Source organism: Manis pentadactyla, chromosome 8, assembly GCF_030020395.1.
Source record: "Manis pentadactyla isolate mManPen7 chromosome 8, mManPen7.hap1, whole genome shotgun sequence".
Taxonomy (NCBI): Eukaryota; Metazoa; Chordata; class Mammalia; order Pholidota; family Manidae; genus Manis; species Manis pentadactyla.
Window position 1 is genome coordinate 8339632 of NC_080026.1, and position 21874 is coordinate 8361505.

Genomic DNA, 21874 nt, shown 5'->3' on the forward strand with positions numbered 1-21874 from the left:
AAAAAAAGAAAATTAAGAATATTTATTTACTTTACAGAGAATGTTTCATTCTTTTCTTTTTCTTTTTTTGATCAGGAGATGATCAGATACCTTAGAAAATTTTTGGAAATTTAGGTAGTCATAAGCTACAGCTGAATCAAATTTATCAAAGACTATAAAAAATTAAAGAGCTTATATGCTTCATCCTAAAATTATAGAAAACCATGTAATAAGTAACTGTAAAGATGCCTTTAATTCTGCTTTTCAAAAATTTTGCAATTAAGTGTTTTTGCTCGCATGATATTTAAAACTCCTAAAAATAAGAGAAGGTTGCATTTCCTTTAGCTGCCCACTTTAGCTGCCCTGCATCTGAGAATTTTTCTTTAATTTCCATGCCTTAAAAAGAGTCTACTCTTCCACCAAAGTAAAAAGTTTAGCCTAATTAATAATAAATGAATGACTGCCCTTGTACGTTTGAAAGAATTCTTTAAACTCTTTTTCCTTGGAATTTCTAAGTCCCTCTGACTTAGGTGGTTGTACAAGCAATTCAGTATCTTTACCAGATTGAGCTAGTAGAGAAAAAACTAAGGTCAAAATGACCTATACTGGATAAATGTCAGTGAATAAAAACTGGGATATAAGGCAAGAATTCTGAGCCTCCAACTCGTCTCTTCTTGATAATGCTTTACATTGTGTGTGAAAACTTCACGATTGACTAAAAAAGACATGTTCTCTCTTGATATTTCTTCCACTTTCTTGATTTTGCCAGCAGCTATGAGGTACAGTGTTGGGGAAATAAATCACACATGGTTCTCAGCAACGTAACTCACCAAGAAGCACTGCTTGCTCCCTAGGCTCGTAATGAAATATTGTGTGGTAGCAAAAAGGGTCAAAATAATTACATAGTTGTGATTTTCAGATTGTGTGGATTTGACTCAAAAGGAATTTAGGTAAGAAAAAAAATAGCTTGTGAATTTTAATTTCCCAAGTCAATAAATGGAAAATTAGAACACAGGAGATTTTCCTATAACCATTCCCTCTCTCATCTAGTCTGTATTCTTCTAGGAACAATTTTAGGTGAAATTACAAATTAGAAGAGAGTTGGCTTTAGTTTTCTTTTTTGTTGCTTTTTTTCTTAATTTTGTTGTAGTTCTTCTATAATTCAGATACACAAAACATAACTGGGGCCCCACATACCTTCCCACAGAAACAATTCATGCCCCCTCGGGTGTGACTGACAGTTTTATAACTCTAAAGCCCTAATATTAACCATCGCCAAAGAAAGAGTGGGAAGGGTTGGGCTAAATGAAAAGGAATGTGCTCCTAACATGTTACAGTACTTTTGAACAATTTCCCAAACTCACACCACATAAATGACAACATTCATAAGGATAATCCAGCACAATCCGGGTATATACTTCATTTTTCAATCTCTAATACTTTATCACATCATTCTTTAAGCCCAACTCAAAATTCAGTTCTCCTAATAAACCCTTTATAATTAACTTCAGGGCACTCCCCATCTCTGTGCAGGCTATTATTTCTAGCACTCAGTAATCCTTCCACATACAATTTGCCCTATGTGGGTTGTAGACAGGGGAAAGAGGTGAATGGATAGCAAAGATTTCCTAGTGCTGGCTACAGAATTATAAGAAATGGTATAATCGGTGGGTCAACTTGTTTAGTTCCTGTTTCATATTCTTCATGCTGCTATTGTTCCTCAATAGCAAGGATGCCTATCTTTGTTAATTTCATAGAGTCCAATTAAATGACAGTACTATTTGGGGATTAGTAAATATTAGCTAATGTTGATGACAATAACAACTATTTTAATAAGATAATACACTTTAGTTTCTAAGAGGCAAAAAAAAAGACATTCATAGTTTTTCAAGCAACTGCTTGAAGACAGCAGAATGACCTGCCACCACTGTGTTGAAAAGTGGTGGGAAAAACGATGGAAAATTTTGTCAGTATTTTTTTTTGCGGTATGACCTATATACAAAGATTGTCAAGTACCACACATTAGGAGCTGTGTTTTTCTGACATTGTGACACGTTTTCACTTGTTTATCCTCTAACCAGTTTCTATATAAAATGTCTATCAAAGAATAGACATTGTAGCTACCTGATCAGAATTTGGGCTAGTCTGTGCCAATGGAAGAGAACGAAGCAGTCTGGGATTGAGCCTGAAATTCACACTCAAATTCTAACTAAGCTAATTGACCACAAATCAGATAAAAGCTCACAGCAAAAGAGGACTAGAAATAGTTGAAAAACATGAGAGAAGATCTGTTTTGAACACTTAAATGAGAAACACCTACCAATTATCATCTGAATTATTTTCCATTTCACTGAAATGAATGACATGTAACTATTTTTTCCCCAAATTCTTAGTTTTAAGCATTCAGGAATTAATATTTATGTAAATTAACAAAATACCATTTTATCAGTTAAGAAACACTCTGATTTTATACCAAGGGCATTCTAAAGAATAAAAGAGCAGAAATATTTAAAAACACAAAAATTTCTGAGTTTAAATATAATCATAGAGCTAACCTGCTGGTATCCTGGTAGACATTTACCTGGATCCCCACAAAAATCCATACATTTATGATAAATTTTCTTATATAAAGAATATGTAGCCCATGATTTACAAATAATTATCTCAGTACTCTTTACTGCAATTTCATTTAATTGATTCTCACCTAATTAATTGTTAATTGATTTTTGCCTAATTTTTGTATCCACTGCAATTGACAGATGAGTATAGTTTGGACATGAATATTGGTTGATGTTTTCATTAAGTAAATCAGAAAAAGGGAAGTAAAACATAAAAAACATGTTGAAATTTCACTTATTCATCAATGACATAATGACTTCCTTACTAGATAGGATAATAATTTTTGACTTCTAGAAAAATATTCATTTGGTTTCTTGGACTATGTGCAATGTAAAAGCTACAGAAATGACATAATTTTAATTTGCATTATTTGTATTTTCTCCATTGCTTTCTTAAATTCACACAATCTGCAAAACAATAAACCAATAGCCTGGATGTATGTGGTGTTTACCAATTTCTGTGGTATCAATATCCTCACCCCTGCTAATTAATATAATTTTATGTTAATATCATTTTTATGGAAATGACCCAAGGTACATAATAAAAATACAAGCAAAGGAGCTCTCTGACATGTATAAAACAAGATTTTTTGAATTTCACTGTTTTGTTGGTTTATAACTGGCATTTTCACTCACCATCTTAAATATCTGGAAAAATGAATGCAGGTCATATAATACTCTTATACATACTCCTTTACACATGCATAGTTCTATTATTCAGGAATTCGAAGTTAATTGATTTTGCTCCTCTCTACAAAATACAATTATGAAAACTGGAGAACTTGATTACCAAAAATAATCACAAAAATAATGTTTAAAAAGTGTGCATATGGCAAATAGCATTTATTTGTTTAGCTATTAATACCATCAATATTCTTACACTAATTAATATTAGTGATTATGTAGAATACTTTGGCAAGCTTCTTGTGCTTTTGTAAATATTACCAAGATAATAGAAAGGTGATTTTTATTAAAAGTGAGATAAAGGCAAGAGCAAATACATTAAATTATGTTTGTACTTTTCAGGTAATACAAATAAAAGCTGTACAATGAAGACTTTATTTAATTAAATCACTTGATAATGATTTCATTTTATACTTGGAAAATCAAATCACACCCACACAGATTTCCAGAAGTGTTAGAATCAGGTCTAGACTAGGAACTGCCTCTTGGAGAACAAAGAGGTTTCATTGCACAGGCTTTTAGAGGCTTCTATAGGAAGGTGTGACAGTTGTAACACTGGAGTGAGGCTGGCCAGGATTTGAATGTGGTTCCACCACTTACTAACAGTAGGACCCTGGAAAAGTCAGGGTCCTACCTTCTCTGAACTTCAGTTTCATCATCTATAAAATTAGGATTAAAGGTGATATCCATTTCCTAGGATTGCTGCAAGAATTAAATGTGTTAATGCAAGTAAAGTGTGGTAGTAAACATTTTTTAAAACCTCATATTTCTTTTATCACTTGAAAAGAAATCTTCCCTATGAGGCTTCAGTAGATTCTTTTAGCTGGAAACTTTGAGAGATGCTAAATGGAACAGCTGCAATGGGTTTTTTGATGCACATCCTTATGTATCACCCCCTTGCTTGTCTGCACTGTGCACCTGAGCCGAGCACAGGCCTCCACCCTGCAGCACTTTTTCTGCTTGCTACCCTTTTACTTTCCTGATCCCATTTTCTGTGTATTCTAAGTATATATATTTCTGCATTATCTTCTCTCTCCTCCTTTACTCCCTCCGTCTCTTTGACTTTCAAGTCTCAAGTTACTACCAATTTCTTCTAGTAAATTGTTCTTGATAAACGTTACAGAAAATATTCCAGAAATAACTGTGCCAATAGTTATTTCTCTGTCCTGGTATTTACACAAAAGTCACACTGTAGTGATGTTCTGATGGTGCCTAGAATTCAGGAGAATAAACCCAAAAGTCTTCAAACATTTGCTGTGAGTATTTCCCATAAATCTTGTCTTGAAGTTCACTCATAAAAGCTCTCACATGTTTCCATTAAGATGTCTACAAAGAGCTCTGCAAAAGGCTGATGTTAATGAGCTAAAAATAGATATTTTTAAAGCCTAATGTGGTCAATCAAAGGGAGGCAGCTGCCAAGACAGCCCTTCTCTGCAGATCAGAAGCACTGGCCGCAGGGAAGTGGGCCTGGCTGGGAGGTGCTAGCGTCACCCCTCAGTCACAGTCACCTCACAGTCGCGTCTTCCCTGCTTCTTTTAATCTGAAAAGAAAATACCACTCAGTAAAAGACCAAGCGGTTCAGCTGCAGAAACATCTCAGAGGACAAATTTCTGACTATTAGCCGTGCCATTTCAATACAAAGGTTTATGAAACCCCCACAGAAAGCTGTTTGCTCGAAAGAGTTAGGAAGGAAATACAGCTTATTCACCTTGAACTCAGCCCATGCAATATTCATCGAGTTTCTCTCATTTAAAATGGAATCTATGCGCCCTTTTATTAATTAGCAGTAAGACTTCACTGTATTTTCTGATTTGTTTACAAACTGTTGGAGGAGATGTTTTCAGAAGTCTGGGAAGTGGTTCTAGAATAAGAAAGATTGATCATGTTATTTGAAGCATAATGGTATAAAAGTACAGGATCCAGGCTCAGACTAATGTAAAGATCAAACGCTAGCCCCACTATTAGCTTTTGATTCTGGACAGCTACTTAAAATCAGATGCTTCATAGGTCATGCTAATGAAATTAAGTAAGAGAACATGCATAAAATTTAAGTGCAGTCTCTAGCATTGAATGCTTAATGAAAGTTTAATAAATGCCAGTTATGACTGCTTTGATTATTTTCCTGACTCCTTATGATTTTTTAGAATGAATGCTGGCAAGAATAGAGAGCACACTCCGGAAATTCTTATTTCCATAGCTGCTGTGACCGAATCTCATTGTGTCCCCTGCGTAATGTTTCAGTACATACAGCAGAAGTAGCAAACAGGTAGGTGGAAAATTGAATGTAGCCTCGAGAAGAATTTTATTGGATTAGACAGGCTTATTAGGATTACTATTACTATTAAATATAAAGCCTTCAGGAAGGCCCATACTCTAGATAATGCCCTCTTGTCATACATCTTGCTGCTTTCTCACAGTTACACGACTTACCTGAATCTGAAGATATTTGATTTTATATTCATAATCTAGAAATTTCCAAGACTTCTCTCCCACTCTACTAAATGCAACTGTCATATGTCTTTCCTCTGCAGACCTACTCATTGTAGGTAGCTTTCCAGAATAACTATTAATAAAATGTGTATTAGCCATTGGAAACATCATCAGCATCATAGATAATACCTTGTGTACATTTACTAAATCTCAAGTCAAATGTAAAGCACTTTGCCTGTATTCTCTCATTTAAGCCAACATCAACATTATAATGCAGGTACTGTTTTTTAATCAGTATTTATAGGTGACAACACCAAACATCAGAGCTATATTACTTGACACTGAGCAGACAAACTTTGATGAGAATCTAGGCAATCTCAGTCTAGACATCACACCTTAGCTGCTAGATAGGCTAGGCAGGCCCCGTACATGTGGATTTAACAGTCATCCCAAAGGGATACTAATGGTGGGAATTTCAGTCATATGGCAGAAGATACGTTAGGTTGGAAAAGCCTCCCAACATACACTACCTAAATGCTTGCACCTTCTGTTGACCAGTAAGGTTGACCTTACTAATATTAAAACACAATTAGCACATAAATAAGATAGATGTGGATATTTAGTTGGTAAACATATCAAATGACTATGAATTTTTTTAAATTCCAGGTGAATCATTCCTTCTAATTCTTCTTTCTTTTGTGGCTTTCTTTAGAGATTTTCAGTTAGCATACCCCTTTGTGGTAATCAGATGTTCTAGAATATTCATTTATACATTTCAGCTAAGGACAGCCTTGGAGATGATTTTTTAAATTCATTAAGTGCATGAATATTCTATTTATTTCTCCAATATTTCACTGTCACTGGACCAGCATATACAACTCCTTATTCTAACCATCACCACTTATTTGTACTCAGTCTTACATTATTAAACTGTCTTTTTTTACAGTTCTAATGTACTATACTTTTAGTGCATTATCTATTTAATCAAGATATCCCCAAACAAAACCAATTAAAAGAATTCACATGATTTTCATTTGTGTGTGTGGAATCTATAAGCTAAAAGCACCAAATGGAATATTCTATTGGATTCATAGATAGGAACACAATGGTACCTAAGCATAAATACTGAAAACACAAAGATGTCCTCAAATTTAACATAAATAACTCAAGCAAAAAGGACTATCAGAGGCATATTGGAGGCAAGAAAGAGTACTTGAATCTTACGCAAATTATAATACCTTGAAAATCAATCTACTCTCACACTTCCCAAATGAAGAAACAGGTTAAATGATTTAACCACCAGTCAGAGCTACTTGTAACAGAACTAAAACTAGATCGAGGCTCTTCTGCCTTTTCAGTTGTGGCTTTTTTAAACCCAGCAAACTGAAGGAATTTGCAGAAGGGTCCCATTCTCACAAATTCAACTGATGCAGTAGGGAAAGAAAAAATCATAGCAAACCTAAATATTTTTCTTGCACAGTAGCTTCCAAACACAAACAAGTACTTCACTGATGATCAACTATAAAAACAGTTTTCTGTTTTACACCATAGGAGGAGAAAAGGTCATGTGGGACTTACTGTATATATAGTGCAACAGGGTACAGTTCATTTCATAAACAAAAGAAGCAATTTCCAATGGTGATTTTTCTAAATGTCACTGTGCAGCCCAGAGCCTATCACCTGTGAAAGATGTGGCTCTCTACATTTTAGGATTCAGGCAATGAATGAGTGCAAAATGATTTCAGGAAAACATTTGATAATGTCACCTAGCTACCACTGTGGACAAGATAAAAGCTCTGGAGAAAAATACATCAAATTTAGTTCTACTTAATGACCAGATTTAGCCTGGAAGTTTCTAACATGTTACAGAGCCGTTCTGCCATTCCCTATTAGGAACACAATGGTAAACAAAACAGATACACATATGTAAAAAAATACTATGTCAGAGTTGCAAATTGTGGCATGTACTAGGAAGGAAAAGAAAAAGGCGGTAGAAAAAGAAAATAATGGGGGTGGTGGGGTGATCCATAGACTTTTATGCTAAGTGAAAGATATTAAAACTTGTTAAAAATTATAAACTATTTTGAATTTCCACACATAAAATGTACTTACTGCCCATATTTAATGGAAGGTAATACTTTGCCATATTTACTTCAGAGATTTACTTTTAGAGATTCCAATCCTCACACTGCTATGTATCATCCCATTGTATGAATATTTTTATTTCCACAAAATACAGTATTGTCTTGTGTGTTTTAATTATGTAAGTGCTGTCATCATAGAGTTTTGCAACCTGTGTATTTCATTCAACAGTATGTACATGTAAACCCAAACCCAACTATTTGGATCAATCTGTTATCCAATTTATCATTATAATCATAAACTACAGCTTATCCAATGCTCTGCCTATAACTGTTCATTTTTCTTTTAACTTTTCACTGCTAGGTGTCCTAGGTGATCTGACGTGCTGGCATTATGAGAGTTCCTATTTTAGCACATGCTTGCCAATATATGACATTGTCAAACTTTCAAATTTTGCCAATCTGATGATATCATATGTGTGTGATGGTGTCTTCCTTCAATTTTAATTTCCCTAAATACTAACAGAATTGAACATCTGTTCATAATTTTATCAGCCTTTTTTGGTGTATTATCTGTTCATATTCAATCACATTGCAATTTTTTAAATTGCACTGGCTCTTCCTTATTTTCGTAGGAGTTCCTTTCATATTTAAGGGCTAATTCCTTATCAGTTGAAGAATTGCAAATATTTTCTTCTAGTCTGTAGCCTGTCCTTTCTCCTACTGGAAGGCATCTTTGGTCATATAAACAAGTTTAATTTAATGTACTTAAATGTATTATATTTCTTGTGCTTTGTGCTTTTTGCATGATATCTGGCATAAAGATATTCTCATATTTTTTCTACAGGTTTTATAGTTTTGTCTTTTTTTTTTTTTTACCTTTAGGTATTTAGTTTGCTGGGATTTTATTTTCATGCATGGGATGAGGTAGGTATCTAATTTTATCTTTTTCAATGTGGCTAACCAGTTGTTAAATGGACATTTATTGGAAAAATCCCTCTTTTCCCAATTCATTTGCAACACCTCCTCTGGAACATACCAAGTTGTCATTTAAACATGGTTCTTTCTAAGCTCTCCATTTGTTCAATATACAATTTGTGAGCTAATTTTATGTGTTTTAACTATTATGGCATTTAAATATTGAGAACTTTTAGGATGGGCAGACCTGCCCCTTTCCTTATTCTTTTTCAAAAATTTACTTTATCATTTCTTTAGCCCTCAACCTTTCAAAGAAATTTTAGGCTAAGTTGGGTTTTCGTATTTTTAAAACATGTAAGATTTTAATTATATAAAAATGTAGCGAGCAGTAGTATATTTTCCTTAACTCTCCTTTCATCTTTCTGCTGGGTTATTTGAGAGTAACTCCAAGATATCTACCACTTTTCCTGTAAAAAAAAAATTGCACACCTATTTCTAAGAGATGAGGACTTTGGACCTGCACGCTGTGGGTGGGGGCGATCAGCGACAGCTACACTAAAGGGCTGATGTATAAGCTGAGACCTGAAATAGAGACTTAGTCATGGGAAGACTGTTCCAGGCAAGATCTTAGGGCAATAAAGACTTGTTATGTTCAAAGAACGGAGTCATAATCAGTGTGACTGGAGTTTGGAGATGGAAGGAAGACAAGAAAGGAGGCGGGAGAAGAGCCAAAGCTCAGTCATACGGGACTGTACAGGAGTTTACAGGCCCCAGTAATGACTATAACGGAAAGCAACACGAGGATTCACGTAGGAAAGTGATGCGGTCCCACACGCTCCTGCACAGAGAAGGGGCTGAGGCTCCAGCGGGAGAGGAGGCAGAGCAGCTGGAAGGCTCCCGCAGCCGGCGGGGAGAGAGAGGAAGGTCATGTGCACTCGGGCGGTGCAACACAAGTGAGATAAGTAGGCAGATTTGACACCTGTTTATATAGCACATGACTGTGGGCAGAAAGCCAGACAAGACAAAACCAGAATTAAAAAAAATCTAAACAGGCTGAAATAAAGAGTCAAATCTAAGGTACCATTTATTAAGGCTAAATGTGTCACTCTGATCTGAATTTAAACCAAATCAAACAGCAAAAGGAGCTGTGCTTCTATAATGTTAGTGATCTGACTTGGTAATGATTTTTTTTCCCTAGCTGATTCGAAGGATGGCGGAGGTGAAGGCCACTTGGGTTATAGTGTGTTATACGGTGACTGCATAAATAGCTGCGCAGCACCCAATTAAACGGTGATGCTTCTGCCTGGGAAAGCTATATATAAGCAGATGAAACCAGAAAGGTACATGTTAGGAATATATAATTAAACCGAGACCCTATTTAAAACACAGTTCACTATTACATGTATTCAGATATACTCACCAATAAGTCAAGATCCCGATATATCTCAGTGATACCCAACAAAATCATAAGTTACAGAGTTAGTTTGTAAATTGGTATTTTTTCCACTTATGTCCATGCCGTTATGACTTTCTACAATAGATGCTTTTTTGCTTTATATGATTTAGTACTCAAAAAAGAACTCTTTACAAAGCTAAGTCTTGTTTATCAAGTATTTAACAGTAATTGAACCTGCACCAGTCTAAGTATTGGGAAGAATACATGCTCAAGCTCTCTATATTTCCAGGACAGATAAGGTGTGAGTGCAAATAACTACAATGCAAAACAGAATATGGTACGTGTTGGAGAAGTGCTGAAGTGCAATTAGCGAGTGAGTTTCTACAGAAACTGCATGATATCCTGTTTACTTTTATATTTCCAGCTCCAGGACTAGTGCAGTGAATGGCAAATAGCAAAGGCTTAGCAAGCATCCATTTATTTATCTATGTATATAAATACTTATTAAGTGCTTATTAGACGCTAGACATACAAAGATCTAGTTCTTGCCTTTGACAAGCTTGCATTCATTCCTACAAAACTCATTTTGAGTGCCCTGCTTGAAGGCAGAAAATAAGGAAATGCAGATAAGGACAGACATGTAGTCAGGGTTCCTGGGGATGAGCAGGCGAGGAGATGTGCTGTATATAAGGTAGAAGGTGGGGTGACTGGAGGAGTCTGATAAACAGTGCTTTGAGATGGAAGACAAAAATCAACTATGGGCACCCAGTAGGATAGTTACGTGTAAATAATGAGCAGCTGAGTTTAAAAGCACACAGTTCTGTCATTTTCTGTAAAACTTCTTTAAAAATTTTCAGATGTTTTGAATATAAAGGGAATATGAAGTGAAGGTTATGGCAGGTAGGGAACGATTAAGAATCCTGTCCTCCAAATTGAAAAGAAAAACAGAGACTGAAATAATGGATAAAATGGTAAAGAGTGGAAAAATATGTAAAGATCAGGGGTGGGTACTATATTGGAGAAAAGGAGGAAAGGTTAAAAAAAGGTTAAAAAAAAAAAGAGTGGGTAGGGGGAGGAAGGACAGAAGGAAAAGGGATGGTGGTCTGAGTTTAGAAGACTGAAGTTTGATATTTCGGTGGGAGAGCAGTTCTACTTCGAAAATTATTCTAGGTGAGGCTGTGGACAAAAGCAGCTAAATGGACTGGAGGGGAAGGACATGAATGGAACAGAAGTAAAGACTCCAGGATAGAGGTGGTCAAGGAAATATGAGACTCATGGCTCAATGAGCCATCACATGGCTGCTGACATCATGGTTTGGTGGGAAATACCAGGATGGAAAGAAGATAGAAAACCATTGCCAAAGTTTTTGAATGATGAATGAAATACCGGGAGATCTGGGAAAAGATGAGGAGAATAAGAGATTTGGTAAAGTTACACAGGTAAATAAATGCTTGATATGAACTTTGCAGCAAGTATAGAACTTCATAGACATTAGGAGGCAGAGGAGAAGACATTTCAGCCTGAAGGATGGTCTAAAGTAAGGTCAGGGGAGGCAGCAATGGTTAACTTTTTTCTCATTCATCATACTCGATCTCTCAGATCTCTCACATGACATGATCTAAAAATAATACCATTATACCAGACAATGGGTTTTACAATACATCCAAGTATTTTCTAAGTGGACTACTAACTCATACCTATCTTTCTCCACTAGTAATGATCCAACCACTTAACTCCCATCTCTGCAATGAACTGAACTAAATATGTAGTGAGTCAACTGGTCCACATCTGGTGCTCAGATAGGGACATGACCTAGAATAGTAGATCTGCAACTGGTTCCAAGTTTGACCTCACAAGGCCATGCTAACTGGTGTTCTTTTCCAACATTAGGGGTGCAGAGAGTCTGGGGATCCCAATTTAATAGTAGCTTTTCAGAGGTGTCAGACCTGTGCCGTTTATCTTTTCCTACTTGGTCTCAGCTCTGAACATACTATTTTGATACTTGTTCTTAGAATCATATTATCACTGAGTAGAGAGGAATTTTTGAGGGTTGTGGGGTCTGATCTCCTGTTCAGTTGAAGACTTCCCCTAGAAGGTCTGTGTTCAGTTTCTGCCTGAGAACTCCTCTACTGTTCGAAATATCTTTGAGTCAGAAGTAGACTGCTGCATTAGTCTTTGCTAAAGTGAGTTCTCAAACTGATACCAGAATGTCAGGTAGATATGACCTGTCACTCTCTCTCCAGGTTGTATTCAGTACTCGTAGTCTTCCGACATGTCTGCAAGCACCCCCATAGAGCCTGTACCACAAGATATACTGTATTTAAAACTGAATCTAAATCTTCAGTGCATTTTAACTGCTTGGTAAAGAGAATAAGTATGTTTCAGGCATACTTCCAGTACAACGTTTCATGTCAAAATCTATTTTCTATTGATTCTTTATCTCTAATTTGGAAATGTGCAGTCAGTGAGAGGGAAATCTTTGGAGAAAGACTCTGGCTTGGGTGAACATCATAACATATTTATTCCCTGTGTATTCAGAAAGAAAAAGAGAGGGAAATAAGAAAGAAAGGAATGAAGGAGAGAGAGAAACAGATTACAGTCTCAGCTCTTGGGTAAATTATGAATACATAGCTGAATGTTAATTTTTACTTTTATAAAATGGGTACAATAATGGCTCCTAATCACACAATGATTTTTGGATTTCAAATGAACTCAAGAATGTGAAAGTGTTTTGAAAATTAGAAAGCCTTATCTTTATATAAGACATCCTCTACCTTTCATGTGTAATTTAGAATATCTATCTTTTTACCTCATGATACTTTTTCACTTTCTAAATATTGCACATTTATTTGCAGAAACATTCTGTTTCAGGAAAAATAATGTGTGCCTTTCAGGAGGAAGATGTTTCTTCACACGGCTTCTCATTGCTCGTGTGAAGTGCCAAGAACCTTGAGAGGGCAGAAGAAAATAATGCCTTTCTAGCTTCTCTGTAGCTCTCCTTTTGACAGCGCTCAAGTGCAGGCTGATTGGCTATACGGCCACAGGGACTTAATGAAGCAGAGTTCCGCAGCAACACAGAACCCAGCTGCTTGTATCTCAAGGGAAGTACAAGACATGACCTTGGTGGATCGCTGGTTAAGTACACGAGTTGCCTAGCAAAATTCCGAAGCCCAAGGAAAATGCATAATGCTTTCACTGATTAATATTTTCAAGCTTTTATTATTATAATGTGATGTGCTCCAAATTGAGTATCTTTACAGAAAGCTTAGGATAGCATGGAATTTTCTACTTCCATAGCTTCTAACACGTACCAGTCGTTACCAATTTCTTTATTTATATGGTAACAAAAATGTTATGTTACACAGTAGTGTGCATATAAAGCACTGTGTATATGGGATAGTTTTCATTTGAAAGATGAGATCATGATGAGATTTAAATAATCATATTTTTTAAAAACTCAGTGTGAACCTAAATTTGGCTTCCTAAAGCTACCCAAATTTGATAGTCATTTAAAAATCCTTCTTTACTCTCAGGTAATGATTTTTATTTTTGAAAATAGAAAAAGCTATTAAGGAACTAGGGCTCATCAATAAGAACACCTCCAAAAGTTTATGCTCATCAGTTCACACGCAGCTAAGACTACTGCAAATAAGTGCATATTTTCATCTAGATGAGAAAATAAATAACACATTTTATAAAAATTTATGCTTCGATTTTTGGACTAGAAAATCATCTGAAATGCATTTCGAGAAACAAGAAACCTTTTGAACTACTCCTCTCACGTTGATTAACATGTTCAGATCTTTGATACAATAAATATTTCAGGCAGAGTTTTCATCTTTTGATAGTTTGGTTTTTGTTTTTTCTGTCCTTTTGGTTTTTACTCTCACTTTCCTCCCTCTCCATAATACGAACGTGGTGAACTAAGCAAACTGCTACATGACAAGGGCACTTTTCTTTACATCATTCATTCAACTATCTTTGAAGAAATCTCTGCCAGGTTTTGTTTAATACAAAGTTAAATCAGCAATTTAGCAAACCAACCATTGCCAACTACCACTGACAATAAATGATAAGTGGATGCATTTCAGTAAGTCCTTGGATATCATCAAACATGTCAGTGTTTTGCAATGGGAAAGACAATTTCTGTTGGACGTAACTCATAGAAGTCTTCGCTCGTTAGCTGACGTACTGCTTAATTTAGCTGATCGTGCCACTTCAATCGGCTGTTTATATACATAAACACAATCTGGACTATAGTCATCATTTTAGTTTAAGTTTAAAACTTACTTGTTGTGGGATATATAATATATTAACAAAATACAAATGAATAAATATGAAAATTCGCTATCACTCTAATACCTCAACTAATCAAATAGTTTTCAGTGTTTAGGGCACCTTACCATTCTTTGCCCTCCTACATACATAGACTTTCCCTGATAACATAAGTAAAATGTTATGTTCTTCTTTTCTTAACATTATTTCTTAAACAGTTTACATATTGCAATCAAGTCTTCATAACTACCATGAAAATAAACAGATTGTGTAAGTTACTGTAACTTAATAGATCATTTCCCCACTCTCAGACATGTTACTTTCCTTTCCTTCAACTCCAACCCCCATTTTTTGGTACTACCATTAACCACCATCATTTTCATTTTTGCAGTTTCCCCTGGTTTTGATATTTCCCCCTTCAGATAAAGTATCTGAAGTACAGACTTACAGATATGAGTATTACTATAGCTCTTGTATTTCCAAAGCGCTTCTTAAATTTCACTGCCATCAATAGCAATGTATGTATCTATGGTTTACACTGTGACCTTCACCAGAACTTAGGTATTGGTATTTTTTATTGGTGAAAGGAAAACTAATTTCATGAGATGAAATTGCTGTGACTTCATACTAATGGGATCTCATTAGTATTTTTTAAATCTATATTGTTATTATTATTGTTGTTAAATACTTTAAAATATCTGCTAATCATATTTTCTACTACATGGATTGTCTCTGGGGTGATGTGTCTCTGTTTATCTAAAACAGTTGTATGTGTTTTTAATACTCTATCTAGAAAATAACCATATACCATATTAACTGCAAATATTTTTTTTCAAATATAGATTGTTTCATTTTTACTTTAGGCTTTTTTTTTTGGGAGCAGATAAATTTAATATTTTTATGTTATTAAATATGTTAAGTATTTTGCAACGGGACTTTTTCCTGTAACTTCAAAGCTCAGATAATGATCTTACCAAATGTCTAACAGATATGAAACTTCCCCCGTGATTTCACCTAAAAAAAGGCACTTATCTATTTAATCCATCTGGATTGTATTTTGGCATATGTTGTGAGATGTGTATCTAAATTATTTCTTTCTCAAATGCTAATTAAACACAACTATTTATTAAATGCTCCTTCCCTTTCCCATTGTTCTGTAATGCTTTTACTCTTAGATATAGTAAATTCTTATATATAATATGTTAAGATTTTCTGTACTTTCCTAGATCTAGCACAGTGCCAAAAATATGAAATTAAATCATTTTCTATAATGGTTTGATATCCAGAATGGTTTTTCAACAATTACAGCTTCTTTTTAAAAATATCCATTAGTTCTCATTAGTTTATTTTTCCAAATAGGTTATCATTCTGTCACCTTCTAAGAAAATCTAGTTGAGGATTTTGCTCATATTATACTCTTAAACTTATAAATTAATGATGAAAGCTTTATGTTCATAATAAAAAACCTCTCTCTTCACTAATTCAAGTAATCTTTTATAACAAAAAATAAACAACATTTTTAAGACATGTCCAATATTATATAATTAAAGGGCAGAATGTGATAATGGAAAAGGTGAAGACTATAGAATAGAATATATATATATATATGCAAATCCTGTGTGATCTTGGGCAAGATGCTTAGCTTCTCTGAGCCTTTTATTTCCTCTGTAAATTACAGGTAGTGGTATTTCCAGGATGGCTGTTAAGAATAGGGATAATGTATATATAAAGCTATTGACTTAGCATCTTTCCAATAATGTTAGCCATGATTATAATTTTTAATATAAACAGCTCAAGTGCTTAGTTTTTGACCTTTTTCTAAGTTCTTTCATGTGTATCATCTCACTTGCATCCTCACAACAGAAAATATCATGTTAGATGTTGATGCTGTTATTAATCACTATTAATAGTGATAGGTAACAAGTATCTTCTTTTGAATCAAAACACAAGCTCATTTCATATCATCATAATATATAAATACATTTGTAGATCACCTACATCACAGAATCACCTTGTCCCTGAATATCAATGATTTTTCTTCCATAATAATTGTAACTGCCCTTTCATTATATTTTCTATTAGTTTTGCTTGCTTAAAGGGACGCTAACCGTGGAGGTTAGCATATTTGTTTCGTGTTCAACAGTTTTATTGAGAGACTTATTACCTCTTAAAAAATACTGCTGATTCTTTTTGTTTGCTGGGTTGTCCCATTTCCAAAATAAATTCTATGTTATAGAATCATATTAATAAAATCAGCTACTCAATCGAAATATGGAAAACCTAAGACTAGGCACCTACCATGATATATTAAAATCTTCTGGTTAGAAACATACATTCAAGATCATTTAGCTAATACGAATACTAGCCAGTTTCCTTTAGCTTGTAGATTGTATTACCTTAAGAATTTTTCTTGTCAGTCCTTCAAATCTCATAGTACCTTGCCTGATAGGAAAAACTGATGTTACAATGTAGTAGAAAAAGGAACCAGAGAGAAATCATACTTCTCCTTTTATTTTTGGGGGGTTTTAAATATTATTCTAGAGGGTGAAGGACTAGCGGGATGAGTAAGAAAGAGGAATGAACTGCCTGCCCTTGCACACCTGAGAGTTTGGTCCTGCTCCTCTCACTGCATGGCTGCCTAAGCTCCTCCCCGTTGTAACCCTGGCCCTCCCCTCCCGAATATGTCCTTTTCTTTTTGGCCTCCCAGAATACTGTTTCAACTGCGGGAGGATAGATTTTTGTGCCTGGGCTTGTCTTTCCCAATCTATTCCCAGACTAGGATGCTTTCTTTGAACAGTAATCCTATAAAATGTCATTTTTTTTTCATTGACTCAGTTGGCTAACATTGTCAAATAATCCATTGCCGAAAGCAATGTTAATAAAGGAATCCACGATGTCTCAAAAATATTTCACTCTGACTTAATCACAGTTAGGTTTAGATCAATTATCCCTTGTAAAAAAACAAAAACTGTAATAAAGATTAAAATAAAAAAGGCAAGACTGTAGAACCAGACAAGTCAGCTTCAGGAATGGGCTCCGTACTCACGGGGAAAATGGCTAGAAGTGGATGGGTTGACGCTGTCCCCACTGTCGGCACTGTCACAGCTGGAAACGTCATCGTCTGATTCCCGCACAGAGGAGCAGGGTGAGGAGCCGTCCACTTCTTCAAACTTCCTCTTTAAAATCCCACTCATAGCTGCAGCGCAGTCCCACGTACCTGCAGCGGGAACAGGAGCAATGCAGCCGTGAAATAGTTGACCGCTGGGTGTGTAGCCAAGGTCTCTGGAGCCATTTCTATGTGTCTTTTTATACACGAGTTGAGCTTTCCCTTGAAAGGATCTCTAAGCAGTTCTTTAAAACGATTTTCAAATTAACAAAAATTAAATGTGAGCATCTGACCATTTGGTGACCAAAATGCTTCAGTGTTTTTTTTTTTTAGACAGAGTTTATTTTAATGTGATACCTCTCTTCCTTTCTGTGGGCCAACTGGGAAAATCTACCTGAGTGTGTGAAACTCTGTAATGAAAATGTCAGGGTCTCCCAAAGTCCTATTAAATAATGACTGCCTTCTATAAAGATTCTTCTAGAAGAAACACAGGTAAGTGTGCAAAAACTTCACACTCAAGTTTTAAAATGCAAGAAACCGAATTTAGCTGATCACAAAGAAGCGTATGAAATCAGTTCTAAATTTTCGATAGTTGCCGTCTCAATATTGCAATAGGGTAAAATGTGTCCACATGATACCTGGTTGCTGAAGCTGTGGACACTGTTCTGGACACCTCCAGGGCGCTTTACCTGGGGGACAGCATGAACTGAGTGGGAAGGGTGAGGTGGGGGTGAGCATGATTTCTCCTACCCCTCCCTCTGAACGGCTTTCCCCTCTCCTTGGGCTTCCCTTCCTCCACCTTCTGCATTTACCTTGGCGTACGCACAGTCCACTAAAGGGCATAAACCGTCCTGGCACTGTAAGAATATTTTGGGGGAATAACCTATATATAAATTAGCTTAGGTATATGTACCTGGTCTTACACTGCTAAAGTAGGTTAACTTAGCTGGAAGTATTACTAAGTCGATTCCATGCATCCCGTCTTCCCACCTCTTATATGTCAGCTGATTTTAACTCTCATTTGAGTTCTGGAAGCCATTCTCTACTTTTCCTGCCAGTGTAGGCGTTAGTCCTTTTGATCAGGAGGAAACAAGACCCTTGAAACTATTCTGATGTCCATTTACTTACATTATCTAGGTGTTGCCCTCTGATATCACCCTTTCTCTGGTGCAGCTCACAAAATAAGCAGTTCCCTCAGCAGAGACAGCTCTCCAAGGTCTAATTCAGTAGTTTTTCAAAGTGGGCTACCTGGATTAGGGGCATTAACATCACCTGGGAGGGACATTTTCAGAATGTCAATTCACAGGCCCACTCCAGATCTACTGAATCAGAAACTCCCAGGGCGGTGAGCCTAGTACTCTGCTTTGCAAAGCCCTCCAGGGGATCTGATGCATACCAAAATTGAGGTCCCTTGTTAATTTCTAGTCTGCCTCTAGCAGCTCCCTCCTGGGACTTTTCCTTCCTTGGGTGTGTCCACATACCAGCTCCAGAGTCACGTAAGCCAGCACTCGCTTCCTGGTCAAAAGCTCTTCTTTGCCATCCCTGGTAATGTCTAGCATGATTAAGTATAATACTGAATGTCTCACAAGTGTTTATCATTAATTTCAAATAACTCCACTCATCTAAGCTCGGACCAAGTAACTGGCATGTTTGTGCTTGACTGGGTGGAACAGAGGATACAAAAGGGAACAGAACATGTTACCTGCCCTTAAGGAGCAAGCATCCACCATGCTGGGCTCCATCCAATTGAGAATACTCCCAATTTCATGTTCTGCTCTCTTGTTTGACTATCCCTTGTCTTTTGCATGACTTATATTCACAATAGAGATAACTGACAGCAATAATAATGCATGGTCCACTCTTTTGAGAATAAAATCTCTATTGTGCACTGGTTTTTATCATTATTCAGATTAGCATATTATTTTCTCCATCTTAAAAGAGTGTGAAATGCATAAAATGTTCATGCTGAACAGAGCAGGGCAGGAGAAAGAAAGATATTTTAAGTAAAGTTCTCGAAGTAAAAGTAGGACAGGATATAAATTTTAAAATGGTTTGCTTCAAACAAGATGCAAAGTAATTCATGAGGGAGAGACTCCAAGACACAAAGTAATACAAGATGGGAACCCATGTTCAAAAAGTACATTGTATAATAAGACATTACAGAGGGAACTGCTAAATCCATGTCCTGAAGCTCCATTTCCCCATCCCACCACCTTCGCTCCACAGGGAAGGCAGATTTCTCGAGAATCAGGGACACTCAGTTGTGCCGTGGGGAATCATGTGCCAACATGGAGACGGGTGGTGCCTGTGTACTTCCGTTCCTTTCTCACTCCCACGAGAACAAGAGGGGACATTTTGGAGGGATGGTAAGGAAACTGAAGTCTCTTTTTCTCTTTGGAAAGTTATTATATTTAGGACTGGCAAAACTTGAAGCGACAGAGTTGAAGGTGGGGTGTAATTTGTCTACATCTCCGGGACTGAAAGAGCCTCAGCTAGACCCAGGTCGAAGGAAAGAAGGAACTGACCACTTAGGGGAGGACTTTTACCTAAGCTGGAAATTAAGAATTCAAATAATTACAGAGGGGGACCATATCCTTAATATATGCCCATGAAAATGGCTAAGTCCTAATCTCCTGTACAGCAACCAATCGTTAACACCTGTTTCGTTTTACCTCCTTTAAAGAAATGTTATATGTGCATAACAAGATGTCATAATGGATTATGAGGGCCAAATGACCCACTGCTGACCAGCATGTAACCCTTGTTCTCGACCTGATAGTGGAGTGGAAAAAGAAGCATGTGGTGTTCTTCTAGATCATGAGAAGGAAAAAATACAAGAATTTAGGCAGAAAGCCCTGTTAGCAAAGGAGTTGTGTATACTTGGTTCACTCGTATCCTATATTGGTTTCCTCGGAATTTGAGGGTGACAGTATGTGGGTAGGCAGATACGGATGTAAGTGAGTAGAATGAATGCCTGTCCTGCGGCTGCCAGAGCTCCTTAAATAGCCGCTTAGCATACATTTTTGTTCCTGAAGATGAGGCATAATTAAACTTGGTAGAGATGTAGCCAGTGATGAGGCGGTCAACACTTCAAACTGGCTTTATATAGCATAAGGGCCAGAGGACAGAAGACAAAGCTGGATGGGCATCAATTTATAAATACGAGAAGCTGAAAATCTAAGCCTTGGTAACAGCCATTTCAAACCAGCTCCTTTCTTCCAATTCCCGAAACACATGCTAGTCGAGAGCATGATCATTTCTCACTTGAACTAAGGCAAGAGCCTCCTAATTCTTCCGTCCTATCCACTACTGTTTGCTTTCCATGTGTTTTCTAGGTTGCAGGCAGAACGATAAATCTAAAATGCAAATCTCATCATGTCAGTCTACAGCTTAAAACTCTTAAGTGGCTTTGGATTGCCCTAGGATAAAGTTCAAAATCCTCAAAATAGCTTATAAAGTCCTTAACAATCTACTTTGGCTAACCTCTTCATCGTCATTCTGAGCCACTGGCCTTGTCAATATTTCAGCGCTAATAACTTTTCAGTTTCTCCAACCTGCCATTTCTCTCTGGCCTCTAGGCTTTTTGATAAACTGTTCCTTCTGATCTACCTTTTATTATTCCATGAGACTTACTGCCTTCTAAAGTTATATTATTTATTTACTTATGTATTTCTATGTTTAGTACTTACAGTTTTTATCCTCTGCTAAAAGATACAAGGACAGGGATCTTTGCTTCCCTTACTGGTGTTCCAAGGGTCTAGGACAGTGTCTTATGTATAAAAGGTGCTCAAAATTTGTTTATTGAATGAATAAACCCTTCTGTTTCCATACTTTATCAGCATCTATTTTCTAGGCTAGACAGAAAATACTATGAAGTACAGTTCATGTTTATCTCATTCACTGGTCTCTCTCTCCTAATTAACAAAATATATGGCATGTTTGATTGAATGAGAATCAAAATGAGAGATGAAGTGACCTCAAAACGTCATACAATATTTTGCTCTCAAGCAACCCAAAAGCCAACTCTTGCTAACTTAAGCACACAGACATCTGTTGGAAAAATACTGAACTAGTTCATGCATCCTAAGATAGAGCTGAAGTCTAAAACTGAAGAAATGCAATAGTAAGGATAGCTTCTAGGATTATGGCTGTAGAAATATTCCTTGATATTTTCTCTAAGAGTGCCACTGTTGTCAGGTTTAAGCCCAGCAACTTCTCTGTGTCTTGCAGTTCAGTTTTAGGTTCCAAGAGGTAGGCAACTTTTTATTCTCTCTTGGGTCAGACGTCAGCCCCTCTGATCATTCAACTACATGACCAGTAGGCAAGGAGCCACCCCTTTAGGTTCTATTCCAGAGAATCTCACACAGAGGCTGCAGTAAGTTCAACT

General features: G+C 36.4%; 1 protein-coding gene across 4 annotated transcripts in view; it reads right to left on the reverse strand.

Moving 5' to 3' along the window:
• The window catches only part of CSRNP3 (cysteine and serine rich nuclear protein 3), a 175677-nt gene that overhangs the window by 48548 nt on the left and 105255 nt on the right, over positions 1-21874 (reverse strand). For all 4 annotated transcript variants that reach the window (XM_036884390.2, XM_036884391.2, XM_036884392.2 and 1 more), the window contains one exon: positions 17428-17598. In XM_036884390.2, the coding sequence (XP_036740285.2) occupies positions 17428-17598 (171 nt within the window). The remainder of the gene's footprint in view (positions 1-17427; positions 17599-21874) is intronic.